This window comes from Bos mutus, chromosome 19 (assembly GCF_027580195.1).
Source record: "Bos mutus isolate GX-2022 chromosome 19, NWIPB_WYAK_1.1, whole genome shotgun sequence".
Classification (NCBI taxonomy): Eukaryota; Metazoa; Chordata; class Mammalia; order Artiodactyla; family Bovidae; genus Bos; species Bos mutus.
The window spans coordinates 13,682,123-13,700,102 of NC_091635.1; the positions used below are offsets into that span (position 1 = coordinate 13,682,123).

Below are 17,980 nucleotides of genomic sequence, written 5' to 3' on the forward strand. Positions count from 1 at the left end.
GAAAAAGAATATATATATGTATAAACTGAATCACTGTGCTGTATATCTAAAACTAGCATGACACTATAAATCAACTACTTCCATACAGAAATCAAATAAAAAATAAATTTCAACTCACTTGGGTGTGGTATATGTAAGAAAGACTGAAAGAATCTCTTATTTTGGACCTACTCTCGAAAACTCCCTGCCCTATACAAAAACACTGACCAGTAGCTAGTTATGAAAAGGAAAGTTGCAAAGGGAAAGATGCTCAGTCATGCCTGACTCTTTGTGACCCCAAGGACTGTATAGTCTCCAGGACAGAATACTGGAGTGGGTAGCCTTTCCCTTCTACAGGGTATCTTCCCAACCCAGGGAATGAACCCAGGTCTCCCACATTGTAGGCAGATTCTTTACCAGCTGAGCCATAAGGGAAGCCCAAGAATACTGGAGTGGGTAGCTCATCCCTTCTCCAGGGGATCTTCCCGACCCAGGAATCAAACCGCGGTCTCCTGCATTGCAGGCAGTTTCCTTACCAATTGAGCTATGACGGAAGCTCATCAGTTGCTATACATTTATGATTTCATTTTAAAATGTTTACATATGTCTGTATACTTTTTAATTCTCACTTGATCCAACTATTCTGATTAACTATTGCAGCAGAGGAGATGGAAGCAGGGTTTAAGCAAAAAGTGGATTCAAAACCTCTTTGTTCACAATGGAACAGGACGTCCAGGGAAGAGGCAAGTGGACTGGAGAGATGAAGTACCTTAGACAGGTGGTTAGAAATGAACATCCAAAGAAGGAATCTGGAAAGGATTTGTACCTGGGACAGCAGTGGTCCCTAAAGAGGCTTCGGAGAACAAAGATTGGGAGGTGTGGGGTGGGGGGTGGAAAACTGGATGCAAAGGGAGTGTGTTGACCGGGTACATTACTGGTGCTCCATCTATGGTGCTGGCCCCAAGGAGCTCATTTCAGGGGAAGTCCAATGGAAACTTCAGGACTGGACTTGAAGGGGAATTCCAACTCTCCTCTTGGCTGAGAAGTCTGGACAACAAACTCCTCTGTTTCACCTGTCTGGCATTATCTCATCCTCATCCTCGAAAAAATGCCAAGATGGTTAACTCACTCTTCACTGAAAACACCCCCACACTTCAAATGATCCCACCTCCCTTATCTCTCTTGCCTGTTGCTGTCTTATTTATTCACCAAAATTGGGTGGGCATGACAGGCAAACAATGATGATACTGTTTAGCTGTCATCATCCACAGGCAGGTGTGTGTGTTCAACTCCTAGCTGGGAGTGGAATTAGCATCACGAAGTGCTTGCCAAATGCATAAGGGTGGGTGAGTTTTGCTCTCTTTTGCTCACCTGCTTGAGCTTGTGAGAAACCCTGCGGACACAGAGCAACTGACAAGACAGGGACCTGCGCATCTGAGGGTGAGACGAACCAGTGGGTGTTAGGTGGGGACCCTGAAACCAGACACAACAGAGACAGTGGTCTGGGTGTGGTTTCCACGGGGGCTGGGCCTCAGTATTCCCATAAATAGCTTATTTTCCTTCAGGTCCCCCACCCCAGGTCCAAGTCCGGGCAAGATGGGCAAATACAGGATTAGCGTCGCCACTGGAGACTCGCTCTTGGCTGGCTCCAGCAACCCAGTGCAGCTGTGGCTGGTGGGCGAGCACGGGGAGAAGGACCTGGGGAAGATACTGCGGCCGATACGGATCAGGGTTAGTGGAGAAAGTGGTGACTGCGGCGGTCGCGGAGGGGCGCACATGGGGGGCGCTGGGGCCTCGGCACCGAGGGACCCCTGGGTATCTGGGGAAGGAGGTCGGGCACGGGTGGGGTGCCAGGTAGCAAAAGAGAAGGCGAGAGGTCTGGGAGAGAAGCGCTGCACTTTCTTGCCCGGGTGGAGGGGCAGAGAAAAGGAGACGCCTGCCGGCCTGAGTTCCCCTTGGAGTGGCTTGTTCTTCCTCGCCCCCAACGCGGATTCAGGTCTCTTCCGGGGAGCGGTCGGAGGGGAAAGAGAAGCCCGGCTTCTCGGAGGGTTCTCTGACCCGCCCTCTCCGAGAACCCTGCACCCCATGTCTGAGCGCGTCCTGTGCTGCAGGAGGTGCAGCTCGAGGTCGAAGTCTCCCTATACCTGGGGCGCCTCCTGCTGGTGAAGCTGCGCAAGCACAAAAGCCTGGTGGGTTTCGACTGGTTCTGCAAGTGGATCGCGGTCCAGGGTCCCGGCACCCAAGGCGAGGCCTTCTTCCCCTGCTACCGCTGGGTGCAGGGCAACGAGATCATCTGCTTGCCCGAGGGCACCGGTGAGAACAGTGGGAAAACAGAGGGCGGCACCTGGTGGGCTGGACGTTCTAATGTAAGAGGGAAAGGAGAGAGAGAGATGGAGGGAAAGTCAGAAGGGAAAGGATGGGGCTGAGCAGCTCAGCTGGAAAGGGGTCCCAGAATGAAGCTATGTTAATGGAGACCCTGTTCTATTGCGACCCCTTCCCCAGCCCGGACCGTGAGGGATGATCCCCAGAACCAGTTTAAGAAACATCGGGAGAAAGAGCTTGAGGAAAGAAGGAAGGTGTACCGGTGAGCCCCAGGAAGCCTTTGATCCCTAAAAGATCCTAAGAAACCCACCACCCTACTTACACCAATTCCATCTTCTTCCTCCAGATGGGGTTTCTGGAAAGAGGGATTAATCCTGCCTATAGCAGGGAATACGCAATGGGATCTTCCCAGAAACGAGAGATTTCTTGAAGATAAGGATTTAGACTTCAGTCTCTCTCTGGCAAAAGTGTGAGTGCCAGGTTGTTGCTGTTCAGTTGCTAAGTCATGTCCAACTCTTTGCGACCCCATGGACTGTATGTAGCACATGAGGCGTCCCTGTCCTTGATTAACTTCCCGAGTTTGCTCAAACTTTTGGCCATTGAGTTGATGATGCCATCCAACCATCTCATCCTCTGTCACCCTCTTCCTCTCCTGCCCCCAATCCTTCCCAGCACCAGGGTCTTTTCCAATGAGTCAGTTCTTTGCATCAGGTAGCTAAAGTACTGGAGCTTCAGCTTCAGCATCAGTCCTCCCAATGAATATTCAGGGTTGATTTCCCTTAAGACTGACTGGTTTGATCTCCTTGATGTCCAAGGAACCCTTGAGTCTTCCCCAGCACCAGAATTCGAGAGCATCAGTTCTTCGGCACTCAGCCTTCTTTATGGTCCAACTCTTGAGTGCCAGGTTAAGGCTGACATCTTCATCCCAGGATACAAGGTGGGATTCTTTCCTGAACTTCTTGTACTTGCCTTCTCTGCACAGGTTGAAGGACTTGGCCTTAAAGGGGTCATTAGATCTCACAAATTCTGTAAGAAGACTGGAAGACTTCAATAAAGTATTCCCGCAAGGAAAAACTCCTCTGGCTGGTCAGTTACCTTAACATCCCCAGACCTCCCCACATATTTCTAACTCAGGGATCTGAAAGGAGAGGGGAGAGGGTCGGAGAGTAATAGGGCAGTGACATTACTGCTTACAGCATCCTCCCACCTGATGTCCCTAGAGCGGGTCCGCAATTGCTGGAAGGATGATGCCCTATTTGGGTACCAGTTCCTCAACGGGGCAAACCCTATGCTCCTGAGACGCTCTACGAGTCTCCCGTCACGGTTGCTGCTGCCTCCAGAAATGGAAGACTTGAAGACACAGCTGGAGAAAGAACTCCAGGTGCTGTGCTTCATCTGTTCACCCGTCACCCCAGCCATCATTCTGGTCTCCTTCTCTTTGCCTCATTCTTCTCTTCCCCCTTCCCTCATTTCCTCCATCAGCACCTGTTTAATCTACACCCTCCTCCATCTATACTTCAGGGTTTCTCAACTTTGGCACTGATATTTTTGGGTCAGATAACTCTGTTGTGGGAGGCTGTCCTGTGCATTGTAGAACGCTTAGTGGCATCTCTGGCTACAACCCACTAGCTGCCAGCAGCATCCCCCAGTTGTCTTCAGGCATTGCCAAATATCTTCTAGGGGGTAACATCTTGGGTTGAGAACCACTGATCTACACCAACTCCTTCTGTTATCTCCTTCTGCTATTATTCCTCTTCCATCTCCATTTTCATCTCTTCTTTCTTCATTAGCTATTTCTCAGCCTTAGCAAAGAGCCCAAGCTTTTGGAGGGAAATAGCAAGAGAGACTAAACAAAGCCCTGGGAGACAGTTGGGGCTATGTTTTTTGGGGGGAGGGGAATTCAGATCAAAGAAATGTGCCACATTTGGCTAAAGCGTGAAGGAGGGTGATAAGGGAAGAGTTTTGTTGTGGGGGAAGAGGGTACAAGGAAAACCACAAAATTCACATCAGAGAGCTCCAACTCTGATGAAAGATACTGGTCATGGAAACTCTGCATTTGGGGTTTTGGTTATGGGAGAAGTGATTGGCATTTAAGTAAAAGACTTGATGGATAGGGAAAGGAATCAGCATGACCAATGAGAGAAGGGCAGGTCAGGTCAAGAACTAACCTCAACCCCTTTATCTATCCCTGTTCCCCACCCCCTAGACTGGATCTCTGTTTGAAGCTGACTTCTCCCTGCTGGATGGGGTCAAGCCTAATGTCATCATTTTTAAGCAACAGTATGTAGCAGCCCCTCTGGTCATGCTGAAGCTCCAGCCCGATGGAAGACTTTTACCTATGGTCATCCAGGTGAGAGGACCCAGGTGTCCTGCCCCTAGTCATTGATCTTCCCTAGGGACTTGGACACCCAGGTCCTTAGCCCCCAACTCTCTCTCCTGCTCTAGCTCCAGCCACCTCGGAATGGATGCCCCCCACCTGTGTTGTTCCTGCCTTCGGATCCCCCCATGGCCTGGCTCCTTGCCAAGACCTGGGTCCGGAGCTCTGATTTCCAGCTCCACCAGCTACAGTCACACCTGCTGAGGGGCCACCTGATAGCCGAGGTTATTTCTGTGGCCACCATGAGGAGCCTGCCCAGCCTGCATCCTATCTACAAGGTATTTCGTGTATGTGTGCTAAGTCGCTTCAGTCCTGTCCAACTCTGTGAGACCCTATGGACTGTAGCCCGCTAGGCTCCTCTGTCCAGGGGATTCTCCAAGCAAGAATACTGGAGTGGGTTGCCATTTCCACCTCCAGGGGATCTTCCCGACCCAGGGATAGAACCAGCGTCTCTTATGCCTCCTGCATTGGCAGGCAGGTTCTTTACCACTGGCGCCACCTTTCAGCATTTCTTAATTCTGCATCTGACTGCCCTTCAGATTTCACACTCCTAGACTCTGGAGATGTTTACACATGACCTTGTGGCATGTTAGGTTAGTAGCAATCTCAGTTTACATAGACACACATATACACAGTGCTATGGAAATGGCTAAGATTAAAGAAAGAGTGAGAATGGGTTTTACAAAGAAATTGAAATTTGGGCTGAGGATGTTGTCGGTTGGATAGTAAGGGGCGGGACATTCCAGTCAGAGAGATCTGTGGAGGTACATGGATGCTGACTGATATCAGGTGTGACTGGAGAGTAGGGTGTGAGTGATCGAAGTGCTGGGTAGGAGGAAAGGGAGGTGGGAGAAGATGAGGGGGAAAGCCCTGTTACTTGGTGGGGAGAAGAATCAATAGCTCTGCTTGAAATGTCAGGAAAGGGAGTTTCCTGGTGGCCTAGTGGTTAGGATTCGAGCTTATACTGCCAAGGCCTGAGTTCATTCCTTGGTTGGGGAACTGAAATCCCACAAGTCATGTGGTGTGGCAAAAAAAAAGAAGTAAAGAAAAGAAAAAGAAAATGTCAGGAAGGCAGTTAGATATATGAGCCTGGAGTTCTTGGAATGGGTCAGGATTAAAGATATAGATTCCTTTCTCTTTTTTTTTTAGGTAAGAAGTAGATTTATTTTGAGAGAAACACACTCCACAGTGTGTGGGCCATCTTAGAAGGCGAGTGTGGCTGAAGGTATAGATTTTAAAGTTATCAGAAAACAGACATATCTAAAGTCATTATGAAGACTAGATTAAGCTGTCTAGGGTTTGTAGCTACAGCAGAGAATTTGGCCCAGATATAATTCTAGGGTGTCACAACCCTTATAAATTGAAAGGAGGGAATGAAGTAAGAAAAGGAGCAAGAGGAGAGCTATCTACTGAGGAAGGAGGGAAACAAAAAGTGTGATAGCAGGGCAACCAAAAGGAAAAAATGTTTCAAGAGAGAAGTGTGATTGTATCACATGCTGTTGAGAAGCAAACACAGTTACAGAGAAGTGACATGTGGATTTGTTGATATGGAAGTCATTGGTTAATCCACTGGTTAATCCTATCTCAGGGGAGTGGAGGTGGCAGAAGCCTGATCAGTGTGGGCTGAGCAGAAAAATATCATGTGAGGAAGTAGAGACAATACTGCTTCTGCTGCTGCTAAGTCGCTTCAGTCGTATCCAACTCTGTGCAATCCCATAGATGACTCCTTTAAGACTTGCAACGAGAAACAGATTTACAGACTGACAGAACGAACTTATGGTTACCAGGGTGGGGGAGGGGGTAAGGAATAGTTAGGGAGTTTGGGATTGACATGTACACACTGCTATATTAAAGGTGTCCATTGGCAGATGAATGGATAAGGAAGTTGTGGTACATATACACAATGGAATATTACTCAGCTATAAAAAAAAAGAACACATTTGAGTCAGTTCTAATGAGGTGGATGAAACCGGAGCCTATTATACAGAGTGAAGGAAGTCAGAAAGAGAAACACAATACAGTATATTATTAATGCATATATATGGAATTTAGAAAGACGGTAATGACGACCCTATATGTGAGACAGCAAAAGAGACACAGATGTAAAGAACAGGCTTTTGGACTATGTGGGAAAAGGAGAGGGCGGGACGATTTGAGAAAATAGCATTGAGATGTGTATATTACCATATGTAAAACAGATGACCAGTGCAAGTTCGATGCATGAAGCAGGGCACTCAAAGCTGGTGCTGTGGGACAACTCAGAGGGATGGGGTGAGGAGGGAGGTGGGAAGGGGGTTCAGGATGGGGGGACACATGTACCCTGTGGCTGATTCATGTTAATGTATGGCAAAAACCACCACAACACTGTAATTAGCCTCCAATTAAAATAAATAAATTTAAAACAAAACAAACAACAAAAAAAAAGATGGACAATCAACAAGGACCTACTTTATAGCACAGGGAACTCTGTTCATTATTATGTAACAACCCAAATGGGAAAAGAATTTGAAAAAGAATAGATACATGTATATGTACAACTGAATCACTTTGCTGTACACCTGAAACTAATACTTTATTAATCATCTATACTCCAATATAAAATAAAAAGTTTTTTAAAAAAGAAGACTTGCTATGAAAGGGGAAGCAAGCAATGAGGATGCTGCTAGAGAGTGGTTTAAGTTTAAGCCAAGGGTTTTTTTTCTTTGGAGTATCAAATACTAAGTGAGAGAGAGGACAGAGAGAGAATGAGCAGGAGTGACATCCCTAGGGAAGGCAAAGAGGAGGTGAAGAGTGCAATGGAAGGCAGTAGAGATACTTTACTGATAGGAGTAAGACACAGGTATAAGATAGAATTTCACATGTAGGAAACTTTCTAGTTTTTTGTGATGTGAGACAAAGGACTCCTAAAATTCTTATATATTACATGAAGCTGTGCAAATAAGTGAACTCCTAAAACCTTTGACCTTGGGTGACCCCAAGAAGACAGTTCCTCATCTTCCTTCTCCCAAATCTTAACCTGACCCAATACAATCCAACAGGCACTCTCTTCTTTTCATGAAGACCCATCCTCTCCCCTGTTTATTTCCTCTCTCAGGTCTTCTAATCTCCTTTCCACTCATGGGTCCTGGGACCCCTCTTATTTGACTGTGTTCCAATTCTTTCTTCCATAATCAGCTCCTGATTCCACACTTTCGCTACACCATGGAGATCAACGTGCTGGCCCGGAGTAATCTTGTCTCTAAATGGGGAATTTTTGATCTGGTATGGACAAGGATGGGTAAAGAGGGAGGAGGGTACAAGGATGAAGGAATTCACTTTCCCATTCCTCCCTGAAGCTCTATGCCCTCTACCAAAGGCCTCCCCCGATCTGCCTCACACCTGAGTAGCTTTCTTCATTAAGGGACCTGAGTAGGGCCACTGGGCTTGAATCTCCTGACTGCCATCCCCCTCAGCTGACACGTGCTGTGTGCTTAGTCACTCAGTCATGTCCTACTCTTTGCAACCCCATGGACTGTAGCCCTCCAGGCTCCTCTGTCCATAGAATTCTCCAGGCAAGAATACTGAAGAGGGTTGCCATGCTCTTCTCCAGGGGATCTTCCCAACCCAGAGATTGAACCCAGGTCTCCCACATTGCAGGCGGATTCTATACCCTCTGAGCCACCAGGGAAGCCCTCAGCTGACATGGAAAACACTAATTTATCTGCTGTGGGTTGCCCTCAGGTGGTGAGCACTGGGAGTGGCGGCCATGTAGACATTCTCCAGAGAGCCACAGCTGGTCTGACCTATCGCTCCTTCTGCCCTCCTGATGACCTGGCAGACCGTGGGCTCCTGGATGTGAAGTCTTCTCTCTATGGCCAAGATGCGCTCAGGCTCTGGGGAGTCATCAGCCGGTGAGAGCAACACCAACAGGGAAGACCCAGTGGGCCCTCTGGTGAGAACAAGGGGAACTGCAGATCCAGAAGGTCCTAGGCTGGCCATCTGAGACCCAGTGTCTTCTTCCCTGGGGAGCAGGTACGTAGAGAAGATGGTCAGTCTTTTCTACAAGAGTGATGGAGCTGTGAAGGATGATCCAGAACTGCAGGCCTGGTGTAGAGAGATCACTGAGACTGGACTGCAGGGGGCTCAGGACCGGGGGTAAGGCCCAGATCCTCCCCACTGACCCTGTGTCAACTCACACCCACCTGTCAACAATCCATACCTTTTCACAATACTGTAAGTCACCCTAGGGGAGTTTGGGGGGAAATGGATACATGTGTATGTACTGCTGAATCCCTTTGGTGTTCACCTGAAACTCACAAGTTTGTTAACTGGCTATACCTCAGTGCAAAAAAAAAAAAAAAAGTTTAAAGCCAAAAAAAATATTTAAGACACCCTACCTCAAGACTCAGAGATTCCTCCAGAAATTCTAATTGTAACCACTCCTAATTCCCCAGCCCCTTTCCTTTCTCACCCTCTCATACAGCATTCCCCATCCTTATGCAACTTGCTAAGAGCTTCCTCTAGAACCACATATATTTCCCTTAGTTACTTTCCCTCACCTTTTCCTGCCCTCTCTCCTAATGCCAACGGGTTCATCCAAGCCCATAAACATGTGAATACACACTATGCGTGTACTAGAGGCACAACCACACACAGGAATTCTTTTCTGTATCCCCAGATATCTTTCACTGCCTGAGATCAACTGTCTCCTGTCCTGGTCTCAAAGCCTCAAATTCTTACCTCACACAGGTTCCCCATCTCCTTAGAGTCCCGAGCTCAGCTCTGCCACTTCATCACCATGTGCATCTTCACGTGCACTGGTCAGCATGCTTCCACCCACCAGGGCCAGGTAACCTGTTGTGATCCTCGCCCCCTGGGGCTCCCGGGAGGTAGAAGATAGGGGACCAAATGCTTGGGTCATCAGCCTGGGTTTCTGAGAGGCTCTCCTACCTGCAGCTGGACTGGTACTCCTGGATCCCGAATGGTCCATGCACCATGCAGAAGCCTCCGCCCATCTCCAAGGATGTGACAGAGAAGGATATAGTAGACTCACTGCCTAGTCTGCACCAGGCCCGAACACAGAAGACCTTCATAAAATTCCTTGGCCGACGCCAGCCTGTCATGGTTAGAGATGGATGCCTACACCCTAGGGGAGAAGGAGCAGTGTTCTTGGCTGAGGGGTCCATGCGCTGAGCCTTTTTGTTCTCCCCTGTCAGGTGGCCTTGGGGCATCACAAAGAAAACTATTTCTCTGACCCTGGACCTCAAGCTGTGCTGAAGCAATTCCAGGAGGAGTTGGCTGCCCTGGACAAGGAGATTGAGGTCCGAAATGCAGGCCTGGACCTGCCCTATGAGTATCTTCGACCCAGCATGGTAGAGAACAGTGTGACCATCTGATGCCTTGCTCACATCATTCCCAAATTCCGCCCTCCCTAAGTACCCTTTGAGTACCCCACCCTCCTTGGCCACAGCCTCTGGTGAACAGATTGACCCCTAAGCTGTGTGGTCAGTGCTCAGGGATGCTGCATCACTCAACTCTAGGTAATACATAATGAATGGTTCCCACTGAATTTTGGAACCCATCCCTACCCACAGCTGCCCTACCTTAATGTCCACCTAGCCCTACACTTCTTTGTCCTTTGTCCCCATCTCCTCTTTTTCAAAGAATCTAGTTTGTATACAAATGAAATGAAAAAATATATAAAATAAATGAAAAGATCTAATTAAATAATAAAGTTGGTTATGCATGGTGAAGGAAGGAGGTAGGAAAAAAGATCTTAGTTTGTTTCCTGTTCTCTCATTCAGATTCCAAGGAAGAAAAATAAAGATGCTTTCCTGGAACAAACATTTCTTCCTGTAGTTAATACATCCCTCAAAGATTTTCTTAAACCTTTTAAACCTAAATTAGGGAAGTTCTGACTGACTGCCCAAAGCATTTAATACCAGCAAAGCTGTATAGGAAACTGTATAAATCAGGGTTGAGAGCAGCGTGGAAGAAAGGAGAAGGCAAGGAGGGCCTATTGGTAGAACTGAGAAATCACCAGGGAAAATAGACATGTGAAATGTCAAGGGGTTACCCTGAATGACTAGGTCTGTACCTTTGACAGGGGCCAGTGAAATAAATAGGGGCATGTAGGATTTAGAATAGAATCCATTTGAATTCTCCTTCTAGTTGTAGGAAAACACATTTTAAGAAAACAGTCCTTAAAAACAGGAGTTGCACACCCTGGAAGATTCTTCTTGTTCTTTTCCACCTGCATCTGTACAGAGACACATGTGGAAAAGAACAAAAAAAATCTTCTGTATGAAGAGGACTCTCACCAGAAACATACTGCTAGGGAGCAGATCAAAATTATACTTCCAATATGAGTTTAGGAAAAAACCTCATGATTTAATCACAAATGTGAAGGAATATCAAATAGAAGGGGTAAGAAGGGAACTAGCAGAATTATTAGAGAAATGGAAATCGAAACTACAATGAGGTACCACCTCACACTGGTCAGAATGGCCATCATTAAAAACTCTACAAAAAACAAATGCTGGAGAGGGTGTCAAGAAAAGAGAACTCTCCTATACTGTTAGTGGAACGTAAGTTGAGGCAGCCACTATAGAGAACAGTATGGAGGCTCCTCAGAAAACTAAAAACAGAATCATCACATGATCCAGCAATCCCACTCCTCAGCGTATATCCAGGCAAAACTCTAATTCAAAAAAGTACATGCGCACTATTCACAATAGCCAAGACATGGAAACAACCTAAAAGTCCATTAACAGATGAATGGATAAAGATGTGGTACATGTATACAATGGAATACTACTCAGCCATAAAAAGAGTAAAATACTGCCATTTTCAGCAACATAGATGCAGCTAGAGATTATCATACTAAGTGAAGTAAGTCAGAAAGAGAAAGACAAGTATCATATGATATCACTTATACCTGGAATCTAAAATAAAACACGAATGAACCCATTGATGAAACAGAAACAGACTCATGGATACAGAGAACAGATTTGTACTTGCCAAAGGGGAGGGTTTTGGGGAAGGGATGTAGTGGGAGGTTGGGGTTAGCAACTGTTAGCTATTATATATAAAATGGATAAACAACAGGGTCCTACTGTACAGCATGGGGAACTATATTCAATATCCTATGATAAACTATAACAGAAAAGCATATTAAAAAAGAAGGGATATATGGACTTCCATGGTGGCTCAGTGGTAAAGAATCCACTTGCCAATGCAGGAGACACAGGTTGGATCTCTGGTCCAGGAAGAACCCACACATTGCGGAGCAACTCAGCCCATGCACCACAACTACTGAGCCCACGTGCTGCGACTACTGACGCCGGCATGCCCTAGAACCAGAGCTCTGCAGCAAGAGAAGTCACACAACTAGAAGCTTTCGCGTCACAACCAGAGAGTAGCCCCATTCACCACAACTAGAGAGGAGCCCGAGGGCAGCAGTGAAGATCCAGCACAGCCAAAAATAAATAGACATATAATCATTTTTAAAAAATAATATACAAAACTGAATCACTTTGCTATACAGCAGAAATTAATACAATATTGTAAATCAACTATACTTCAATAAAGAAAATCAATGGAATATGAAAAAAGAGTTAATTAAGAGAGCACAGGATAGGGGGAAGATCAGGAGCACAAAAAAAAAAAAAAAAATATTTAAGAACTATATATACATATATATATATATATAAAGAAGGAAACTAGCAGAATTCTGGGGAAAATTCTGGGAAAATTTCAAGAAAAAAACATGGAAGAAATATAAGATAAAATTAGGAAGAACAAAACAGGGACTAGACATAGAAAGCACAGGAGAAAGGTTAGAAATTTAAAAGCTAATACAACATAATGCAAACCAAAATAAAGAAGAAAGGTTTAGAGGGAAAATACACAGTGGGTATGAATGACTGAGATTGAAGAACAGACAGATTAATTGCAATTCCTAAAAAAGAAACGAGATAGAACAATGGAATAGAATACATATGTTAAAATGTATATAATGGAAGAAATCTCTCTTGAAATAAAAATCTACATATTGAAAGGAAAAATCAAGTACCAGTGAAAACTGACCTAGAATTGTCAACTCAGAGGTATATCCCTAAAGCTACTGGATTTTAAATATGAGCAAACAATCCTGTAGGCAGAAGGCCAATGGCAACTCACTCCAGTACTCTTGCCTGGAAAATCCCATGGACGGAGGAGCCTACTATGCTGCAGTCCATGGGGTCACTAAGAATCGGACACGACTGAGCGACTTCACTTTTACTTTTCACTTTCATGCATTGGATAAGAAAATGGCAACCCACTCCAGTATTCTTGCCTGGAGAATCCCAGGGACAGAGGAGCCTAGTGGACTGCCGTCTATGGGGTCTCACAGAGTCGGACACGACTGAAGCGACTTAGCAGCAGCCGCAGCAGCAGGCAGAAGGGCAAGAAGATCAAGTCACAGTATTCAATGCCAAACAGCAGTGGGTCCATCCCTTCAAAATATTCAAGGAAAAAGCGAGCCAAGGATTTTTCCTGTCTGTGAATTCTTTTTTCTTTCTCTCTCTCTTTTTTTATTGTGTTAAAATACACATAATACAAAATTTGCCACCATAACCATTTTAAAATATAGCATTTCAGTGGCATTAAATATATTCACACTGCTGTGTAGACATCACCATCATCCACTGCTCTCTTCATCTTATAAAACTGAAACTCTGTAGCCATTAAACAATAATTCTATATCCTACCCTTCCCCCAGACCCTGGAAACCACCATTATACTTTCTGTCTACATGATTCTGATTCTTCTAAGTATTTTATATAAGTGGAATTATATAGTATCTATATTTCTGTGGCTTTGCATGAACACTGACTTCTCCATTTATTCATCTTGAAACTGACTTTTTTAAAATATGGGGACTTCTCTGGTGGTCCAGTGGTGAATGATCTGCCTGCCAATGCAGGGGACACAGGTTTTGGTAGGAAGATTTTTAACTATATGATAAAATTCTTTTAATAGTTTAAAATATATTTAGGTTTTCTATTCTTGAGGAAGATTTAGTTCTACTTTGGGAATTTGTCAACACTTCATCAAATTTATTATCATTTTGTATTTACAGTATTGTTTTATTTATCAATTACCCTCAGCAGCAAAGGACACAAGACCAGAAATGAGAGCGTAGACCTTCCCTATGAATACCTAAAACCCAGCTGCATAGAGAACAGCATCAGTATATTAGCCCCAATCTATTCCCTTTTCAAAGACCTCAGACTACCATGATAGTTAGAAAAAGGAGAAGAAAAAAATCCATAAAATATCAGGGAACTGAAACAATGAATTAAAAATTTTAAGATAATACATTAGGAATAAAGATACAGTTTATAGGATCAATAAAGTAAAAAACTGACTCCTTGAGAAGACCAACAAAACTGACAAACTTCTGTCAAGCCTGGTCAAACAAAAAAAGGATGAAAGTATAAATAAATACTTCTAGCAACGAAAAGCATCATATTAACAGCCCTAAACCTGTTCTTCTTATAATAATTGACATAAACAGAGATAAAGAACATGGAATATCAGTCTCTGATCCGGAGATAAAGGTGATGAGGGGTTTGGGGGGGTGGGGAAGGAGGGGGGGCTTGCTAACAGAGCGTGAATTTCTGGGACTCTCACTTAAAACTTTGATACACGCTAATTACAACAGCTCAGTGGTAAAAGAATCTGTCTGCCAATACAGGCGATGCAGGAGACTCTGGTTCGATCCCTAAGTTGGGAAGATTCCTAGAGTAGGAAATGGCAACCTACTTCAGTATTCTTGCCTGGAAAATTCCATGAACAGAGGAGTTTGGTGGGCTGCAGTTCATGGGATCACAAAAGAGTCAGATACGATCAAGCGACTGGGCACAGCACAGCACATTTACAATAGCCAAGACAAGGAAGCAACCCAAGGGCCCATTAACATATGGTTGGATTAAGAAATATCATATATATATTTTTTTTTCCAATATACTCAGCTGTTAAAAAAAAATAAGAAGAAAAATGGGGCTTCCCTGGCAGTCCAGTGGTTAAGAATCTGCCTTCCAATGCAGGGGACCTGGGTTTGATTCCTGGTCAGGGAAATAAGATCCTACATGCCATGGAACAACTAAGCCCGTGAACTGCAGCTACTGAGCTCAAGTGCTATGGAGCCTGTGCGCCACAACTAGAGAGTCCGTGTGCCACAACAAAGCAACAATAACAACATAAAACAGTGAATAACGTAGAAACAGACACATACGGCCCATTAAAAATCACCCACTGCTGCCAACCTTTCAACAACTCCGTCACCACCTCACCCAGCAGGAGGTGGAGATTGAGCTTAGAACTTGCCTTCTCAGAAGGATTATAAAAGACAGTTTCAGAAATAAACTCTCAGAATTTTTTCACTGGTCATGAGCTTTTCTGGAGAAACTCTGTGAGGTAAAGACTGAAAGAACTTGAAGACTGAGTTTCAGAAGAGGAATGGATGAAGGAGGTTAAAGGACTGAGTCTGGGTTTATGACTATGGGCATGACTGGGCTGGAGAGAAGAAAAATTGAGTTAGATGAACAATGGACATTTATGTGAAGAAATTAAGCAGACAATTGGACCAGGATTACTGAGACCCAAATTAAACTATCAAGACTGAATGTGGGTAGGTCAAGGACTCACTCCAGTCTTCAAATCATTTCACCATAATAAACAAGGTCCTTCAGTACAGCACAGAAAACTGTATTCAGTATCTATGGTAAACCATAATGAAAAATAATATGCTGAAAAAAGAATGTACATACATATACACATAACTGAATCACTTTGCTGTACAGTAGAAATTAACACAACACTGTAAATCAACTATACTTCCAAAAAAAAAAAAAAAAAAAAAAAGCCCACCATAATCTTCCAGGAGAATCATTCTTATTTTACTGACAAAATCTGCCCAGGCATCATTGGACATAAGAGGCTCTACATCTTTGTTAATGTTGATTCCTGTATGAACTCCACATCCTTAATTCTCCCATCAGTGATCTTTCTCCCCTCCTTTTATACCAGGCTCAAAACACCTTCAAGAATCCTGTTCACATCCCTTTGATGTGACTTTGATCGGTTCTTCTCTTCTACTCCATCTGTACTCACGCAGGGCAGTACTGTTGCACCAAATCCAAGTGGGCACTCACACTGGATTCTCCGTGAATGGTTTACACTACCGTATGTGACATGGTGGCCACCTGTAAGCAGTAGGAGAAAGGGTCAAGGGTTGTAATGCTAAGTGTTCTCCTTGAGCTACAAGCTCTAGACTAGAGGTCACCATTTTGTCTCCTCTCTCCACAAAGGCCAAACAGCAGCTCCTGTTATTCCACTGCTGCCCCCTAGAGGGCTCTCTATTTAAACTGTGAACAATAAATTGAAGAATTAAAATGCGTGGTTCTAGAGTGTCTCATCTTCAGACCAGGTGGGTTATATTTTTCACTATGTGGACTGGCTGAAATCGAAGCAACGATTCCCATTACTTAAAAAGAGGACCGCTGACACTTAACTAGATAGAATGTTATAGCATAAACACTAGACATGGCAAAATGATGAAGTTCCAGCAGCAGGCTCTGTAAATTATCAGGGATTCCTAGAGCACTCCCTCTTTTCTATTTCTGCTACAGTTACTGTGGGTTGGTTTTTGTTTTTGCTTTTGTTTTAAACCTATATTGTATAAGTAATGTTTCTTTTATTCCTTCCTAATATGGCTTATTTTTATTCTCTCACTTTGTGAAAAAAAATTAAGCTCATTTGAGTTTGCTTATTTTATTGGTTTGATTTTTAAATGTTTTATGTGTATTCTTGTTTCTCCATTTCCTACATTAGAATTTGTGTTATTTGCTTCCTCCTATTCTCTTCATGTTTAAAACCCTCTACTAATCTAAGATTTTAATAACAGACAAAACTAGGTGTGTAGGTACATGAAAGCTCTCAGTACAATCTTCATAATTTTCCTGTAACTCTAAAACTAATCTTAAAGTTTATTTTAAAGATTGGCAAGGGTATACAACAAACTATTTAAAACAGAAGTCATGATCTTAATAATAGACAAGGTAGAATATGAGCCAAGGAAGCAAGGTTACTTTAGAAAGCTAAAGGGTACAACTGGCAATGAAAATATAACAATTATGAATATTGATTTACAAAATAACATAAAAGTAACCTTCATAGAGCAGAAATTACAAGATAAGCAAGGAAAAGGAAACAGAAACATGCTAATAAAAATGAGGCTTTAGGGACTTTCCTGGTGGTCCAGTGGCTAAGACGCCATGTTCCCAGTGCAGCAGCGGGGGGGAGGGGGGAGGCGGGGGCCTGGATTGGATCCCTGGTCAGAGAACTAGGTCACATATGCTGCAACTAAAAGATTCTGTGTGCCGCAACTAAGACCCAGCAGTCAAATAAATAAATACATTTTTTTAAAGAGGCTTTCATTTACTTGTGTCATCCAATTCAAAACAAGTTATAATTTTTTAAAAAGCTAAAAACAGAGTGGCCCTAAACAATATAATTAACATAGTAGACCTTACTGCTACTGCTGCTACTGCTGCTAAGTCGCTTCAGTTGTGTCCGACTCTGTGTGACCCCAGAGACGGAAGCCCACCAGGCTACCCCGTCTCTGGGATTCTCCAGGCAAGAACACTGGAGTGGGTTACCATTTCCTTCTCCAATGCATGAAAGTGAAAAGTGAAAGTGAAGTTGCTCAGTCATGTCCGATTCTTAGCAACCCCATGGACTGCAGCCCACCAGGCTCCTGCATCCATGGGATTTTCCAGGCAAGAGTACTGGAGTGCGATGCCATTGCCTTCTCCGAGTAGACCTTACTAATATATATCAAACATTGCATCCTGAAAGTGGAGGACACTCCATTTTTTCAAGTGTCCAATAGTATTTATGAAAATTCATACTTAAGACTTAAGGACTATTGCAACCCCCCACCTACAGAAATAATGCACAAACTATCCTATAATCACATTGCAACAAATGAATTTAATAAGAAAATCAAAGAGTCCTCTCTATTTGGAAGTTTAAAAATAAAACTCTCTTTAGCAGCAAACATTGGCTGAACAAAAATAAATAAATAAATAAATAAAATAAAAAAATAAAAATAAAACTCTCTTTCATATAATTATTGGGTCAAAAGGAAAACATACCCAAAACTAAGGAATTAATGGAAATAATAATAAAAATAACGTAAAATAATATATACCAGAATCTATGAAATGCAGTTCAAGTAGTACTCAGAGGAATACTTAATCACCTTAAATACAT

At 43.8% G+C, this 17,980-nt stretch overlaps 1 protein-coding gene and 1 long non-coding RNA gene across 8 annotated transcripts in view; one reads left to right on the forward strand and one right to left on the reverse strand.

Moving 5' to 3' along the window:
• LOC138992082 (uncharacterized) overlaps positions 1–17,980 on the reverse strand; it is a 135,566-nt gene that overhangs the window by 59,047 nt on the left and 58,539 nt on the right. For all 6 annotated transcript variants that reach the window (XR_011467930.1, XR_011467931.1, XR_011467936.1 and 3 more), the window contains one exon: positions 15,818–15,909. This is a non-coding gene — a long non-coding RNA (uncharacterized lncRNA). The remainder of the gene's footprint in view (positions 1–15,817; positions 15,910–17,980) is intronic.
• On the forward strand, positions 534–10,555 carry LOC102285373 (polyunsaturated fatty acid (12S)/(13S)-lipoxygenase, epidermal-type-like). 2 transcript variants are annotated; one of them, XM_070389337.1, is made up of 14 exons: positions 534–1,710; positions 2,091–2,292; positions 2,482–2,563; positions 2,648–2,770; positions 3,284–3,387; positions 3,522–3,682; positions 4,508–4,651; positions 4,747–4,956; positions 7,853–7,939; positions 8,399–8,568; positions 8,690–8,812; positions 9,407–9,506; positions 9,614–9,781; positions 9,874–10,555. In XM_070389337.1, exons 1-14 carry the CDS (start codon positions 1,576–1,578, stop codon positions 10,051–10,053), a joined length of 1,989 nt encoding a protein of 662 aa, XP_070245438.1. In that variant the 5' UTR covers positions 534–1,575; the 3' UTR covers positions 10,054–10,555. The 2 variants fall into 2 exon arrangements, with proteins under 2 accessions (XP_070245438.1, XP_070245439.1); XM_070389338.1 differs by lacking the exon at positions 7,853–7,939.